This window comes from Podarcis muralis, chromosome 8, assembly GCF_964188315.1.
Source record: "Podarcis muralis chromosome 8, rPodMur119.hap1.1, whole genome shotgun sequence".
NCBI lineage: Eukaryota > Metazoa > Chordata > Lepidosauria > Squamata > Lacertidae > Podarcis > Podarcis muralis.
The window spans coordinates 88,981,390-88,999,497 of NC_135662.1; the positions used below are offsets into that span (position 1 = coordinate 88,981,390).

At 43.5% G+C, this 18,108-nt stretch overlaps 1 protein-coding gene across 1 annotated transcript in view; it reads left to right on the plus strand.

Annotated features, from left to right (window-relative positions):
* The window catches only part of RIN2 (Ras and Rab interactor 2), a 56,564-nt gene that overhangs the window by 26,216 nt on the left and 12,240 nt on the right, over positions 1-18,108 (plus strand). The window contains exon 7 of the mRNA XM_077933544.1: positions 190-1,323. Within this exon, the coding sequence (XP_077789670.1) occupies positions 190-1,323 (1,134 nt within the window). The remainder of the gene's footprint in view (positions 1-189; positions 1,324-18,108) is intronic.

Here is an 18,108-nt window from a genome sequence, read left to right on the forward strand (position 1 = left end):
GTGTGTTGCAGAGGGGAAGAAGGAGGTGCCATTTGGATTTCCCACCTCAGTGCCCAAAATGTCTTGGGTCTGCCCTTTACAGAAAGTCAAAGAACTATTTGCTTGAGCACAAATGTTGTTGAGCAGAGCATTCTGATCACTTGCTATATAATATTGGCATTCTTACACTAACCAAATAATTACTTTCAGATTTTTGGAGTTCTCCAGCTAACAACAGACTGCAAAATCCTTCACTCATCCAGAAGCCTCTGCCTTCAGACAGCATATGTAAAGGCTCCCAGCAGCTCTGCCTCATAAATGGAGTTCATTCTATAAGAACCAGAACGCCTTCGGAGCTGGAATGCAGCCAGACCAACGGAGCCTTGTGTTTTATTAATCCTCTCTTCTTGAAAGTGCACAGCCAGGATGTCAGTGGAAATTTGAAAAGACAGTGCCCAAGAACTCAAGATGTGACCTGCCCAGAGAGGGCTCGTTCCCCTCCACCTCGGCCACCCCCACCTTCTATTCATAGCCTTGTTGCAAGCCCTCAGCTGTCCAGGAATATAAACCAGGCAAGTCTGCCAGAAACTGCCGACCACAACAAAAACTGGAACTTGGATTTGCTGCAGAAGACTCCTGCTCCTGTCCCACCTCCTCGCCTGAAGAAGAAGGCGCTCTCTTTAGAAGCAGAGAGCAGTGCAAAAAGCTTGGCTGTAATTAGACCGAGCCATAACTCAGTGCATGGCTCAGAAGCTGCTCACATTCCAGGTGGAGCCCCGCCTCAGCAGCAGAACTTTGCAGAGAGCAAAAAGAGCTTAGCTGCACACTCTGAGTCACAAGTACAGTGGAATGGAGGCAGGCAGAGACTAAGCGACATGAGCCTCTCCACATCCTCCTCTGACTCGCTTGACTTTGATCGGAGCATGCCGCTCTTTCCCTACGATGGGGATACTAACAGCAGCCTGGAAGAGTATGAGGGGGAAAGCGACCAGGAGAGCATGGCACCACCCTTGAAGCCTAAAAAAAAAAGGACTAGCTCCTTTGTGCTTCCCAAAATTGTTAAATCCCAGCTGCGGAAAGTGAGCGGAGTTTTCAGCTCCTTCATGACCCCAGAGAAGAGAATGATCAAGAAAATAGCAGAGATGTCTCGAGATAAGCGCACCTATTTTGGGTGCCTGGTTCAGGATTACGTAAGCTTCCTGCAGGAGAACAAGGAGTGCCATGTTTCCAGCACAGACATGCTTCAGACTATTCGGCAGTTTATGACCCAAGTCAAGAGCTACTTGTCTCAGAGCTCTGAACTGGATCCTCCAATTGAGTCCCTGATTCCAGAAGACCAAATAGGTAAGCAAGTGTCTGGTCTGTTTGCCTCTCCTCACCTGTCAAAAGTGAAAACGTGCTGTCCTTGTAGTTGCAGTTTCCATACTTGTTGGAAAGGGCCAGGTCTTCTGTTAATGGTCAGAGTTCCAGTTGCTTCTCCTAGTTAAAATCCCATATACTTCAAAACAAAACAAAACCTACAGGAGGAAAGTTTGCATGAAACCAGTGCTTTTTTCCTGGGGGTACTCAAGTGAACCAGGTAGAGGGCCTTCTCAGTAGTGGTGCCCTCTCTGTGGAATGCCTTGCCTTCAGGTGTCAAGGATATAAAGAACTACACAACTTTTAGAAGACATCTGAAGGCAGCCCTTTATCGGGAACTTTTTAATGTGTGGTGTTTTATTATGTTTTTATATAAGCTGTAAGTCACCCAGAGTGGCTGGGGAAACCCAGCCAGATGGGTGGGGTATAAATAATAAAATTATTGTTATTGTTATCATTATTATGCAGTACCGGCACCATCCCCCAACCCCCCCCCCCCCGAAGAAAAGCACTGGTTAAAAATGTGACACTTACTGTCACAACTTCATGGCAAGCCCCGGCACCTTTTCTTCTAGAAGAAAAGCACTTCATGAAATACATGATTTATTCAATACAACACCATCAGTTTCACAAGGTAGCCTAAGTAAAAGTCAGGACCCTGCCCCAAGAGACTTGCAATCTAGACTTGGCAGGGGCACAGAGGGAAAAATAGAGCAATGCATTTGCACATGCTTTTTTCCAGAAAGAAATACAATATACTCAAAGCTGACGTTTGATCTTAAAGGATTAAGACTGCAGTCCTGTGCACACTTACCGTATTTTTTGCACCATAACACTCACTTTTTTCCTCCTAGAAAGTAAGGGGAAATGTCTGTGCGTGTTATGAAGGGAATGCGTACAGGTGGCATGCCTACGGATTTTCCTCCTCTAAAAACTATGTGCGTGTTATGGTCGCGTGCGTGTTATAGAGCGAAAAATACCTGGAAGCAAGCCCCACTGAACACAGTAGGAGTTATCTCCAAGTGAATACAGTATTGTGCTGCACAGTTGCAACCCTATGTGTGTGTAAACATGTGTGAGATGAGGTTGCATGGCTTATTTACAGTCACTTAAAATCAAGCATCTTCTAAACACAGATATTTAATATCTTTCCGTTTTCCATGTAGCATCTTATGTTCTTGCTTTTGTACTGCAGGACAGCAACACATTATTATTAAATATTTCTTAACCACCACCATTTACTTATACACTGCCCATCCAACTGCTTTTCTATTTAATTTTTTTCAGCAGTGCACATAAATCAACAAGTCAGTAAAAGCAGCAGAACAATAAATAATTAAGATCTTCTAGAAAGACTTAAAGCAGAAGCAGAGGAAAATTTAAGCAATACCATAAAATTTCAAAGCGTAAGCTATTTATTCACCAAAGTATTTAATGGTTTTAATTTTGTCTCCTGAATGGTAAAAGGATTTGGGCCTCTTTTACTTGTGGGGGAATGGCATTCTACAGATTGGGTGCCATCACTGGAAAAAAGGCTTTCCCCTCACTTTCTCCTTGTCAAGGGCACCTGGAGCTCAGTTCCAGAACTTAAACGGGACCATTTCTTATGCACGTCTAAGATTCATACGGAAGAGAGAAGAGGGTTTCCTCAGATCCTGTTTGCTCTGTGTTGCATATATAAGCATTTTAGAAAGACAGAGGGGATGTGGTATGAAAATGCAGGTTAGTTCCTTAAGATATTGTTTCTGCCCATCTTTATGTGCCTTCGGTGTTATAAGTATTTAAACAACCAAAACAAGAACACTGAAAGCTATTTTCCTGATGTACCTCCCTCAGGCAAAATACTTTCCATGTGAGCTCATTTCATCGAACTGCTTTCCTCCCCATTGACTTGGTGTTCTCATATGTTGTTGGGTATCCAGCATAGGAATTTGTATTCAGTGCTAGCTGATAACCATTCCCAAAGAAAGTAGTTAAGTGTTTTTGTACTGAAACTTTGGCATGCCCTGAATCGAGTAGCTATTTCCATAAGTATGACTCATTGTAGATCTAGTGTAAAGGGGATATGTTGCCAATGAAACAACATCCTGTGATTATTTTTTCTCCCGAAACTCAAGATAGTCTAGTGGCTTTCTATGATACTATACTGTATATCAAAGATTTTGCAGTGCTCTAAAACTTTTAACCTTGCTTTTTAGCAACATGCTCTTTTTACAATTCACAAAGAAATATCAGTTTTTTCTTGTGTTTGTTTGGACTTTTGCTGCTTCCCGCAAGGGCTTGGTTTAAACTATGTTGGTTTTGGTGGATTGTTAAAATGACAACTTTTTCATATGCTAATGACTATGTATGTGGAGGATCATTGTGCTTTAGCTTGGGTGAGTTTAGTTGAGCAACTGAGGGCCTGTGAGCAATCTCTCATTATGCAGAGTGGCAAGTTTTGGAGCAGTTTTGCTGCCTTCACCAGTCTTCAGATTTGCAAGTAACCACAACAGAGCAGATGCATCAGATCTTGCTGATTTAAGCACAGAGCTTATGTGGCGGATGGATTGAGTCATTCCAAACAGACAATAGAACAAACACCAGGCTAATATATTTTCTCCTCAATTTATTTCACCATTTCAATCTTACCTTGGGCACAAAAATAAAAGTCAAAGCTAGAAAAACAATTGCATGCATTTATTTACAGGTTAAACTGTGGTATTTCATTTTCTTATTTGTTCCAACTTTGCTTCTGGTGTTGTGATGCCTTCAGTACTAAGCTTGCTTCAAATAACCTCAAAATACCTGTTCCCTAGTAATGCAGGAAAAGATTTTAGGGTGAGACAAAATCAAAAGGTTTCAACTAGATGTCTGTTGTTTAATGTTTGGACAAAGAATGAGGCGCCCAATAGTAGTAATACTTTAATACTTAACACAGATTGTTGTTGTTTTTTAGTGTACCATCTACTTCACATAAACTTTAGTTTCTCATCCAGTCCCAGTAATGGCCAACCAGGTGACCCTGTGAAGCCCACAAACTGGACTCGAAAGCAGCCAGCCACTCTTGCCATTTACTATCTAAAGCAGTTGCTATACACATACTTGGGAACATCATACAACATCATAGCCCTTGATAGGTCCATCAGTTTGTCTGATGTCAAGCCACATTAACCAGTTGCCATTATGGAGCAGCAAATTCCTTTACAATTGCTTATGAAAAATTACTTATGAAGAATTCAAATAAGTCTTTACCGAGCAATAAATTTCTTTGGGACCCCTCTTCCCAAATCCCTATGTTATATTGTAGGAAGGGCACTCTTCAACAGGGGTGGTGAACCTATGGTTGTTGAACTCCAACTCAGGTTGTTGAACTCCAACTCAGGCTAGTGAGTGTGGCTAATAGTCAGGTCCTCTATGCTTGAAAAGGTCTTTTTGAACATGCTGCTCTTAGCCTCATATCTTCAGATCTAAAATTGCAGGGTTCGTAGCCAACTTGAGATGTCCCTACTCTAAGCCCCTATACTGCACCAGTCATTATTTTTCAGACAATATCTGGAGAGCCAGAAGTTTTTGCATAATTCCACTGTGCACATCCATCCAGTAGATAAATAGGTACCTCTCCGGAGGGAAGGTAAACGGCGTTTCCGTGCGCTGCTCTGGTTCGCCAGAAGCGGCTTAGTCATGCTCTCCACATGACCCGGAAGCTGCATGCTGGCTCCCTTGGCCTATAGAGCAAGATGAGCACCGCAACCCCAGAGTCGGTCACGACTGGACCTAATGGTCAGGGGTCCCTTTATCTTTACCTTACTCCAGCTTGCACTGCTCCTGTGCCTAATCCACACACAAATGGCGGGAGTTGCAGTGGAAGCCTGCTTTCAGCCTGGAATAAAACTTTTCAGGGAATGCAAGCTGCTAATGTGCGCATGTGTCCTCATTCCAGCAGCCATTTAATGCTGGTGTTGGAGGCCTGCTTTGTGTAGATATGGCTGGTGATTTTGGCTGTGCTGCTTTTGTTGATAGTGTGAAGAGTAAGCCCTTAATTGTTTCTTTGCCTTCCCCCATGCCAAGTAAAGTGAGTGTATGATGACGTGTTGTCATACTGCCTTTCAGCAAGGTTTGGTTGAAAACTTTTCTTTATTCTAAAGCCTTCCCGAATTAGGCCATTTTATTCCTGCAACTTTTAATTATCATTAGTTTCCTGTTTTTAACAATGTTTTATGGTTTTTTGTTCTAGTTTTGTACACCGCTCAGGTATTTTTTGAATGTAGAGCAGTTTATACATTTGGAAATAAATAAATAAAACAAAACAGGATAATAATTCCTGGCTTCTTCAAATGCTAACAAACTAGTGTAATTGAAATTTGGTGCCCAGCAGAGTACCAGCTAAAATGGCAGAGTAGAAAAGTAGGTCAGCTTAAATTAAATGAATGTTTCAAGCAGAAATGGAGTTTCATATTGTATTATTTTACTGCAAATTGTTTTAGTAATACAGCTGTTTAAGATATAACCATTACTTTTAAAATGATGTTTTAACTGTCTAAAAACACTTCAGTCAGTTGCCAGCCCTTTCTTCACATATATACAGTCACCAAGAATCACTCCAGGAGACACAAATATTACCTCAGAACTGGCTTTGAGATGAGCCAGATGGTTTGATTTCCAAACAAAGTCCAAAAAATGTGTTTCAGCCTTTATATTATTTTCAACCGCGCCATGTCTAGAGATGTAGCTTTTGCCTCTTTCTGATGGTACAAATCCATCAGGGAAATGAATAAACACCTTGGGTTCTCTGCAGCACCGCTACAGATTTCTAAGTGTGCAACAGAGCTTCCCCTTCATCTCCCCTGCAGGCTCTGCCCGCATCCTCAAATTCTGCTCCAGAGAGTTGGGGGACCCTCGGAGCAGATTGCGGGGTGGGGAGGCGAGGAAGGAGAAACCTTGCTTTGCAAGTGGAATGCTGCCCGTGCAGTTAGGGATACAACCCCTTTTTTTATTAAACAAAGGTGGTATATCGCTTAATCAGCTGATTAAATAGAACAGTATAAAATATTCATAAGAAAATACCAGTGAAATCAAACAAATAGAGATGTGAAATATATGAAATATGTATGAAATATAGCTAAACTGAACTATTTTGAAATTAATATACATAACTACATATCTGAGTATTCTTATTATTGTTATTATTTATTGAGTTTATATACCGCCCTATACCCAGAGGTCTTACTTAAACATAAAAAGTTTTCCTATTTCTCCCCATCACCACACCATAGTCTTTTATGAAATGTTCACCTCAGTTGCTTCTAAAATAAGTAACTCAACAGTGGATTGCGGTTAACTGACCTTTACGGCAAGATGTTACTGCCTGGCATAGAGAGCTGCTAGCAGAGTGCAGTGATGGGGAGCCGGTCTGATAAAAGATTATGTTATGAACAGCTCTTTACTCTGCTTTCAGGCTGTTTTCACATTATTTTTCTTCATTTACTATGAGGGACTTTGGAAGGACCATAGTTTAGAGAGAGAGCACATACCATGCATACAAATGGCTCTGGGTTCATTTTCCAAGGCAGGGCTGAGAGGGACCTCTGTCTGAAACCCTGTAGAGCCCCTGCAGTAGGGCTGGGCGATGTCTGGCTTTCAACATTGTGATATATCACCAGCTGAATATCATGATATACAGTACTGATAAATCACAATGTCTGAAATAAGGAGGAAGTAAGGTGAGGAGGAAGAAGCAGCCGAGATACAACTCCCAGTCCTACAGTTGAGCAAGCCCCCATGCTGGCTGACGTGAGCCAGAGCGGTGGGGTGTGTGCTTCCTTAAACTTCAGCATCAGTTAGCTTCACAAAACCATGTTTTCTTTGACTGCTTTCAGGCACACACATGCACACAAGAGAGAGAAGGGAGGAAAGAGCGCCTGCTCATTCAACCCAGGAAGACACAGAAACTCCAGCTGACTTCCTGGTGTTTTCCAGTATCATTATTTTTGCATAGCGCGCGCACAAACACGTGACTCGCAATATATTGCCAGCTCATTTATTTTGAGAGGGTTATCACGATGTGGTCTTGAAACCAGTTTTGGACAATATATCAATATATCACCCAGACATACCTTTCAGCTGTTCTCCCAGTTCCTTCATCTAAATTAGACTAACATTATTGCTGAAATATTTAGAAAGTGCAGAAGCACAAAATGCTCCAGCTTCTGAACCATTCACATGTTATCAGATCTCAATGTCTTCCCAAAGTGCGCAATACACAGAGCCTCCACGATTTCCTTGGGGTATTTTAAGGCTGCCAAAAGCCTGACCTCATTTCCGTCTCAGTGGACCACAAGCCTCAGTCAGCTTCAATGAAGGCTACGCTTTTCCCTGACTTAATAGTTTGTTTTATATGCAGGGATTTTAATTTTTTTTATTATTACTCCTTTTCACAAGAAGGAGCAGTCAGATCATATCAGCTCCATCCACTGTCTGAAGCAATGCAACCAAGTACACATTTATCATCTCAGTGTGAATTAGCTGATGCGCGCACATACATATGTACACAACTAAAGCCTTGCATGCTTGAAGTTGAGGAGAGGGAGATGTCTTGTAGAATAAGTTGCTTTCCCAACTCTTTTCGCCCACTTCAGAGTTTGCATGTGCTATTCTGCAGACCACTTCAGATACCTGAAACTGTGTACTGGGATTTCTTGCAAGCGATCTTCGTCCTGCTCACCTACTCCCTCCATTCTGCCCAAACTCTTGCCTTCATGCTGCCTGTGGCAGGCATACACTGCTGCTTCCCATCATACTTGCTCAGTGAACCAATAGGTGCACTATGCATGTGCCCAAGCAATCGTGGGGATGCAATGCTTTCACTTCCTTTTGGTAACAGCACATCCTGCTCTATGGGGCCTGGTGACTTGGCAGCAATGCTAGTGGGTCCTCAGTGCTGCACAGTGCATGCATCACATTGCATGACAGATAAAAGAACATGCCCCCTTTTAAAGAAAACAAAACTATCTGATTGGCTTTCTAGCAAATAGCAGCTTTGTATGACGCAGGTGGCGCTGTGGGTTAAACCACAGAGCCTAGGACTTGCCAATCAGAAGGTCGGCGGTTCGAATCCCTGCGACAGGGTGAGCTCCCGTTGCTCGGTCCCTGCTCCTGCCAACCTAGCAGTTTGAAAGCACCTCAAAGTGCAAGTAGATAAATAGGTACCTCTCCAGCAGGAAGGCAAATGGTGTTTCCATGTGCTGCTCTGCTTCGCCAGAAGCGACTTAGTCATGGTGGCCACATGAACCGGAAGCTGTACGCCTTCTCCCTCAGCCAATAAAGCGATATGAGCACCGCAACCCCAGAGTCGGCCATGACTGGACCTAATGGTCAGGGGTCCCTTTACCTTTATGTTGCAGCAGTGGTGTCCTTTTGAATTTTTGCACACCAGACAGTCCCTCATGTGGTATTATTGTCAGGTGGGTCTGGCCGTAATAGCTTTTAGGAACCAACCTTCAATGGCTGTTCTTTACAGAGTATGCCTCAAGCAGACTCTGGGATAGCTGCTTACCAGAGTGAGTAACAGCTTTCCCCAGTTAGGAAATTAATGGTGATCTCCACCATTGCTGGCATCTTTTTCTCCCACCCCAACAGGCGTCCTATGGCTGTTTCCATGCTGGCAGCTGACAATATAACCAAGTGTGGAGTTGAAATAAAAGATAAAAGGCTAGGAGTATCTAAGTCAGGTTTTCGGGGCAGGTGGGGGCAGAACCTGTTTTCTGCATCTTTCTAGATACGTCTGCTTTAGGTATTGTGAAGATCAACTGCCCAAAGTTACTTTTCATCTATTTTCATTGCTGAGGTAAACTCAGGCTGGTCTATTTATACATTTTATAAATGTAGCGATATATTTCTGGCATGGCAGTCTAAGAGAATTCATTCCTGGAAGAGCTAAAAGCACTCTGTTCTCATTGTATATTTGTGGAAGAAAACTTGACCTTCCCTCTTAAATCAATTGCTCTTTGCCAGTGACAATCTATTCATGATTGCCTACCTGCTCCCTTTAACAAAAGTGTGGCTTATACTAAGTTTCTTTATTAAAAAGGGTGTGACCTAGCATCATTTAGATGCCTTCGTGACACTAGCTGCTCCAGCCCCAACCCTGACTTTGATTCCCACCCCTCAGTCTATACTATCCAGTGTTGTTAGAGGTCTGTTGCCTCCCCATCCTGAAACTGTTCCCTACAAAGGAGTTATGGCTTCTTCCTCACAGCCTACAGCATGCCCAATGAGGACATGTAATTTGGCAGTTGACAATAATGTGTAAAAATGGCCAAAAATGAATGAAAACACCCATACTTTAGACTTCCATGATCTTCTAAAATCATGGCTGCTGTTCCTAAAGAAGAACCATTAAGTAGAACTTAACTGGTTGGTTAGGAAGCACTTAGATAAGGTAATGGGCTCTTGTCCAGTTAAGTTCAGTCCAAGGCGATTATGAGGTGTGGTGCTGATCTTGCTTTTCAGGTTGAAGGAGCTGGCGTTTGTCCACAGACAGCTTTCCGGTTCATGTGGCTAGCAGGATTAAACCACTTCAGGCGTAATGGGACACAGAGACAAGTGCCAGAGCACACAGAAATGCCATTTACCTTCCCACCACAGCAGTACCTATTTCTCTGTTTGTATTGGTATGCTTTCAAACTGCTAGGTTGGCAGAAACTGGGACAGCAACAGGAGCTTACCCCGTCGTGCGGATTCAAACCGCCAACCTTCTGATCGGCAAACCCAAGAAGCTCAGTGATTTAGACCAGTGGTTCCCAATTAGCTAATTACTGAGGACCCCCAGTTTTTCAAAAGCCAAACCATGAACCCCCTAGTTTTTGAAATTTTGATAACTATGGTAGTTATCTGAGCAAGTTTTTGAAGAAAATGTGGGGTGGCCGCTTAAAAGCAAAGGATTTTGGATATACAGTGGTACCTCGGGTTAAATACTTAATTCGTTCTGGAGGTCCGTTCTTAACCTGAAACTGTTTTTAACCTGAGGTACCACTTTAGGGACGCGGGTGGCGCTGTGGGTAAAAGCCTCAGCGCCTAGGGCTTGCCGATCGAAAGGTTGGCGGTTCGAATCCCTGCGGCGGGGTGTGCTCCCGTTGTTCGGTCCCAGCGCCTGCCAACCTAGCAGTTTGAAAGCACCTCCGGGTGCAAGTAGATAAATAGGGACCGCTTGCTGGCGGGAAGGTAAACGGCGTTCCGTGTGCTGCACTGGTACTGGCTCACCAGTGCAGCTTTGTCACGCTGGCCACATGACCCGGAAGTGTCTTCGGACAGCGCTGGCCCCTGGCCTCTTGAGTGAGATGGGCGCACAACCCTAGAGTCTGTCAAGACTGGCCCGTACGGGCAGGGGTACCTTTACCTTTTTACCACTTTAGCTAATGGGGCCTCCTGCTGCCGCCGCACCGCCGGAGCATGATTTCTGTTCTCATCCTGAAGCAAAGTTCTTAACCTGAGGCACTATTTCTGGGTTAGCGGAGTCTGTAACCTGAAGTGTATTTAACCTGAAGCGTATGTAACCTAAGGTACCACTGTACTAAAAATAGACCATAAAATTTGTGATATTACCACAAATTGCCTGTCCCCAGACAGTAGGAAAAACTTGTCTCCATTGCTCCACTAAAACTGAAATGTTTTTTGATCATTATTTTTTTTATTGATTTAATTTGTAAGTTGCAATCCAAAGTGACTTATAACCAAACAAACAAAAAGATCCCACATACACACATTAAAACCAAGGCAGTGTAGAAGGGGGGAAATACATTAAAACATCCTATCCAATAGGTGGGGAAACCAAGCAGGGTATAGTAGTGCATTTGAATAAGGTTCTAGGTGGGAAATCCACTGCGGCAGATGTTGACAATTGAGTGTCAAGAGTGTGTGTAGAATGCTTTAGTATTTTGTTTTTGATTTTGTAAAGCACTGTGATTACGAAGACCCTGCATGGGTCATGCCAGACGAATCTCATTTCTTTTTTTGATAGAGTTACAAACTTGGTGGATCAGTGGACGTAGTGTATTTTAAAAAATAGTTTTTTTGATTTCCAATATGTAACGAAAAGAGAGAGAGAAAATAATAAAAACAAAATCCCAAAATAAAATATGAATCCTACAGCAAATAATTAAATGGTCTGTGAGCACCAGATGAATCTCTTTTCTTTTTTCTTGTTGATAGAGTTGCAAGCATGATGAATCAGATAAATGCTATGGATGAAGTGCATCCAGATGTCAGTAAGGTTTTTGACATAGTCCCCTATGATATTCTTGTGGAGAAGTTGGTAGAATGTGGACTGGACAAGGTAACTGTTAGGTGGATTTGTAGCCGTTTGCCTGATAGAATCCAAAGTGTGCTCACTAATAGATCCTCATCTTCTTGGACAAAAGTGACAAGTTAGGTGCCACAGGGTTCTGTCCTGGGCCTGTTATTGCTCAATGTCTATAAATGGCTTGGATGAAGGAATCAAGGGGATGCTCAGCAAATTTGCAAATGATACAAAACTGGGAGGAGCAGCCAATGCCACTTGGCATTGACCTTAACGTACTGGAGAACTGGGGCCAAACTAACAACATGAATTTCACTTAGGCAGGAAGAACCAGATGCACAAATATAAGATGGGGAACACCTGGCTTGCCAGTAGAACATATGTAAATGATCTAGGGGTCCTAGTAGACCACAGACTTCATAAGAGTCAAGAATGTGATGCAGCTGCAAAATAAGCTAATGCTCTTCTAGGCTGCATCAACATCTGGTCTATTGTCCTGCTCTATTGTGCATTGGCCACATCACACCTGGAGTCCTGTGTCCAGTTCTGGGTGGCATAGTTTAAGAAGGATAATGACAAGCTAGAATGTGTGCAGATGAGGGTGGGCAAGATGAACCAGGGTCTGGAAACAAAGCCAGGAATGGTTGAGGTATGTTTAGCCTGGTTAAGAGCAGACTGAGAGGAGATGTGATAGCCATCTTCAAATATCTAAAGGGCTGTCACATGGAAGATGAAGCAAACTTGTTTTCTGCTGCTGTGGACCTGAATCAATGGATTCTGACTAAACACCAGGAAGACCTTTCTGAGAGTAAGAGCTTAGGAAACGGTGGGCTCTCCTTGGAGGTTTTTAAGCAGAGGTTGGATGGCCATCTCTCAGGGATGTTTTAGCTGAGATTCCTGCATTGCAGAAGGTTGGATTAGATAACCCTCAGAATCCCTCCCAGCTCTGTGAGTCTATAATACAGGAGCCCCTTTAATGGTAGCAGATCATGCAAGTATTTTTTGTTTTATTAAAATAGTGTGCTGCTTTAAACGATTGCAAAAGACTGTTTCAGTACAGGATGCAGATGGACATTCCTGAAGTCACAAGGAAACTGCTCACTCTATCAAAGCACTTCCTCTTTCCACTTTCAAATGGCTAAGACAGCTTTAATTAAGTCGGTCAACATAATTACAAATTATCTATGACAACTGTTCTCATCTGCCTCGTTAGTTTCTGTCATAACATTGGAGAGAGGTATGTGGTGATTAAAAATACTTTAAGATTGTAAACCTAAACATACTACTTGAGACTTCCCAGTAAACATAATGAGTTTGTGGGTGCTTTGTATATCCTGGGTGATACAAAGCATTCCCTAACTCTAGGAATGTTGTACTGTGTTTCACATCCCACACATATGGGGGGGGGGGGGCTTGCGCTGCGTTGTTGGCGGCCTTTCCCCTTCCTCGCTCTCTCCCTTCCCGGCCTTGTGGGAGAGGACGGGGGACTATGCACAGGGCGGGCACCGCTTTGCCATGCTCCTGGCGCTGTTTGCCCCGCACTCCAGGCTGCATACCTTAAGGTCGTGAATATAAGCCGCACTTTAGCTTTTCACGGTCGGAATTTGGGGGAAAGGTGAGGCTTATATTCAGGTCAATACGGTAGATTTGCCAACAAAATCATTGGAAGGTCTGTTGACAGATGTTTCTGTGTACTATTAGTTTTTGGGCGACTTTTCTCATACATGTGTCGAATTTTATAGCAAAGTAGCTACTATTTTTTACTTGTCTGACATTAACATCTTGCTGCTCAGAAGTAATCAAGCATGATAAAAAAAAAAAAAGAAGGAAGGAGTAAGGTCTAATAAGCCCACAGCTTTGCCAAAGATTATAATGGGACTGTTAAAAAAAATAAATCTCTTTCCACTTCCCAGAACCATCAGTCCATACATTTACTTATTGCTTGTTCACACTTTCGGATGTCCCGAAGTGCCCCATGCTTAGAAAGTCTGAGCAGTTTCCTGCTTGTCCTCTCTTTCCAGGCACAGGTCCAAATGGTTTTGCATAACTTGCTCTTTACCTCTAAGTCTGCCATTTGTTCCAATTCAGCAGTAAACCACAGGTTTTCCCGGGGGAAGGTGGCAGGGCAAATGGACTTGTGGATGAGCACTTAATTAAAAATATTTATATGCTACCCTGTAACAAATGGGCATTGAGCAAAATAAAAAGGATGGCACAATGGGACTTCCCTCATCACACCCTGTGTGTGCCCCCGTCATCCCCAAATCTGCTCCAGAGGGCTGGGGGAGACTCTCAGAACAGATTTAGGAACTTCATGGGGGAAAGAAAGCGGGGGGGGGGGGGACGACATTCAGTTGTGCAATGATGAAACCTGCTAAGCATCACCCGCTTAGTGCTGTCTTGTATACAGCCTGGGATAAGCGGTTGTCCCATCCATTTTGCTGCTGTTTGCATTGCACTGATTGCACCAGGAGACAGTTTCCCCCTTGTTAACAAAGAGACAGGAAAGTTGAGCCCTGGGTTTAGGAGAAGGTGTCAGGAATTTTGAAAGAATGTGGCCTAGAAGAAGCCAAGCTATGCACAACTGATAAAGGGCTGCCTTTGTGGTTATCTCTTAGGTGTGCAAACATTACTTCAAGGTTACAAATATTGACCCTGTATTGTGTATCGTAGGCTCAAAAGCTGGGAAACAGTGTTGCATTTAGTTCCCATATTTTAGCTGCAAAGCAGTTTGTATGTGGGGGGTGGAAGGAGGATGAATTTTTAGAGCTAAGAGCTGGCTACAACAATTCCTTCTTCAGTTTTTTAAAGTGCAACTCTGCCACCCCTAATGCTTTTTACACTGATTGTTAGTGACATCATAAGCCCATGTGTCATGTGTAAGTGCTTCCTGCTGCAGAATCACTTCCTCCATCCACACCAATGTGCTTCTTTAATCCCAAAGAGGTGTGTGTCATCTTACTAAGGAACTGACTCATAACAAATCCCTTTAGGCCTATGAGAGTTGTGCATCACTGCTCATGTGCCATCCTTCAATTTTCAGATGGCGTAGTTTGTTTGAATTCTCAAGGACAGTATGTATATCTTCATACTGATCCATAATTCATATACAGTGGTACCTCGGGTTAAGTACTTAATTCGTTCCGGAGGTCCGTTCTTAACCTGAAACTGTTCTTAACCTGAAGCACCACTTTAGCTAATGGGGCCTCCCGCCGCTGCGCAATTTCTGTTCTCATCCTGAAGCAAAGTTCTTAACCTGAGGTACTATTTCTGGGTCAGCGGAGTCTGTAACCTGAAGCGTATGTAACCCGAGGTTCCACTGTATTTTACAAAAGTACATTTACCTCCTGTTTATTCCTCCATGTTTTGTTTTTATTTGTATGGTTAGAAGTTGCACTTTGGGTTTTTGAAAATGGATGTTATTTTGCCTCTGCAGTTGGTTGCATGGTCATTCCATTATATTGTCAGTTAATTGATGGTTATGACCATCTTTTCGTGGCTACATACACAGCCTATTACTGGAGTTTGGAGAGGGGACTAGGCACCTGCCATCAAATATATCTGTACTCAGCCCTGCACTTACTTTCCTTGATGTGATGACAGAGGACTGCTCACGAGTCAGCTGGCTCAGTGGAGATGTCAGTCTCCAACTTGGCGCCCAGAAATCTCCATGTAGTCACAACTGGATTTGCACCAGTAGCAAAATGCACCTGGCACCCGCGGAATTTCTAACACGGGTGAGGAGATGGGCTGTTCACTGTTTTCTGTAGAGTTAAGGGATTGCTGTTGAGTGTAGCATTGAGGCTGAATGTGCTTGGCTTTGGCCAAATCATTGGTCTCCTTCTGCTTCTGTGTCTGAGATGCACAACAAATGACAGTAAGAACATGACCTCATCATGTTTCTGTTTTACTGTATACATGGCCATTTAGTAAAATGATAGCAGTAGCAGTGGAAAGAAATGGTACGTACAGATGTTTAAGCATGACATCATACAACTTTTTTAAAAAAGAAAAAGATGATGAAAGCACAGGCCAGCAAACCCTGACAAAAGTGCTGAGAACAAACACTTGACAATGGGGCCACTGTACTTGAGAGACTTGTTGTTAGCATCCGTCTGTTTGAGAGACAATGGAGTGTGCCTCCAGCCATGAAGTCAAACTGCTGCATTAGTAGCACCAAAGTGACCTCTCCGGGGTGCAAGCCTGGGCAGTGTGTATCAGGGTTCTGGGCTGCCCAGATGACGCAAAGGTCGAGAAGGCTGTGTGGAGCCCCAACCCCCGACGACGACTTTGGCTCCACCAGGACTGGGATCGATCCGTCTGGTGACTGGTGCGAGGGAAGCAGGCCGGGGCCTGTCAGGGAGCCGCACAAAAGGGATCGCCCGGGAGAAGATGGGCAGAGGGATGCCGCTGGTGACTGGAAATGGACACAGGATCCAAAAAAGTTATTTTCTAAATTTTAAAAAATATTTTAATACATTTATTTTATTTTATTTTTTAAAAGCTCAAGAATTAAAATGGCAGCACCCATAAAGGAGCCCTGAACCAACAAAGGCCACTTCCTGGGACTGCAGCTTCTACCCTAACTTCCTCCTCTTTTGATATTTTTTATTTCTCATTTTTTAAATTAAATAGAGGGGAAATGACAGGGTTTTTTTCTCCCCCCTGCCCTCCCATTATTATCGTCACATTTTCCCCCTCTCAAAACACTATATATATACTTTTTATTTTTACACACACACACACACACACACACACACAACTTTCAGATACCACCACCTCAACATCTTTCTTTCTTTCTTTCTTTCTTTCTTTCTTTCTTTCTTTCTTTCTTTCTCATAAAATCCCTGCTCTTTTCATCCCCCATCCCCTTCCTTTTCTCTTCTCTCTCCTTCCTGCCCAACTAATAATAATAATAATAATAATAATATCACACACCTTCATACATATATCTTGCCATCCACTTTCAATAGTAACTCCCACTTTTGTGGTCTAAACCACAGAGGCTAGGGCTTGCCGATCAGAAGGTGGGCGGTTTGAGGCCCCGCAATGGTGTGAGCTCCCGTTGCTCGGTCCCTGCTCCTGCCAACCTAGCAGTTCGAAAGCATGTCAAAGTGCAAGTAAATAAATAGGTACCGCTCCGGCGGGAAGGTAAATGGCATTTCCGTGCGCTGCTCTGGTTCGCCAGAAGCGGCTTAGTCATGCTCTCCACATGACCCGGAAGCTGTGTGCCAGACAAACGCCGGCTCCCTTGGCCTATAGCGCAAGATGAGCGCTGCAACCCCAGAGTCATCCGCGACTGGACCTAATGGTCAGGGGTACCTTTACCTTACCTCATACTATAACTCGAATTACCACTGCAATTTTTTATCATTACTATTACTATTACTATTTTTTCCTTTATTTTCCCTTTTTATTTTACTCTACTGTTCCTTTTCTTTTTTTCTTTTCCCCTTTTTCTTTTTGATTTTTGAATACTACCCTGCCAGCCTTTAATTTTTAACTTTTTATTACGAAATCCTAACCCCACTTCCCACCCTTAACTGGACCCCACTCCCCCATTTGTGTGTATGAGTGTGTAGGGGTGTGTCCACGAACAACCCCCTCCACACACACCCTCCCTCTGGCCCCACTCCATTGGTCTCTTGCATCTCTGTTTGTTAATCCCTTTATGTCAACTCTTTGTCTGTTCTGCTTGTCTTTCTGCCTGTCTGCTTGTCTGCTTCCGGCTTCGCCAACATCACTGAGGCGAGTACGGTGACCCTAGAGAAGTCCTTAAAATACAGCCCTGACATGACAAAAATAGCCGCATAATCCAGACGTTCTATAAAAGCCACCAGTCAACAATGCTGGTTCAACTCAGCAACACAACAATACCCAGGAACCACCACTTCCAAAACTCCTAAGCACAACACACCACTCCAAAAAGATACCACCACATCTCAAAACAAGGTCACCAGGGAGATTGAGATGGCACCAACCAGAGAGATGACGAACAGCACTGAGACCACAACATAGCCCCAGGATGACAACAACCCAACAACAACATGAGGCCTGAGGGAAATGGAACCGAGTCTAGCAGAACTATTGAAGAACACAGTGACTCCCCTGAAGAAAATAATCAGCAACCTGACCTCCAGAGTGGAAACCCTCACTAACACCATCTCCAGTCTAGAAAGTAAGAACCAAATGCACAGAACACCACAGGAACTAGTGCTCATATGCCCAGGAACCTCACTAAAATGCTGGAGAGGATGCATCTCCACAGGCACATACCTCCACATGTGGTGAGAATGTCCCAAAATCCAACTCTTCTGGACATCACGGAATATTCAAAATAACTAAGCAAGTATTAGAAGTCACCCCAGAACTGGCTCTACTGAACATCTTCCAAGATAATAATGCCCACTCACATTATAAAGAGCTCATAACCAACCTACTCTCAACAGCTAGAAGCAGACACTGGAGAGACCTGTCAGGAGTAAGCTTGGACC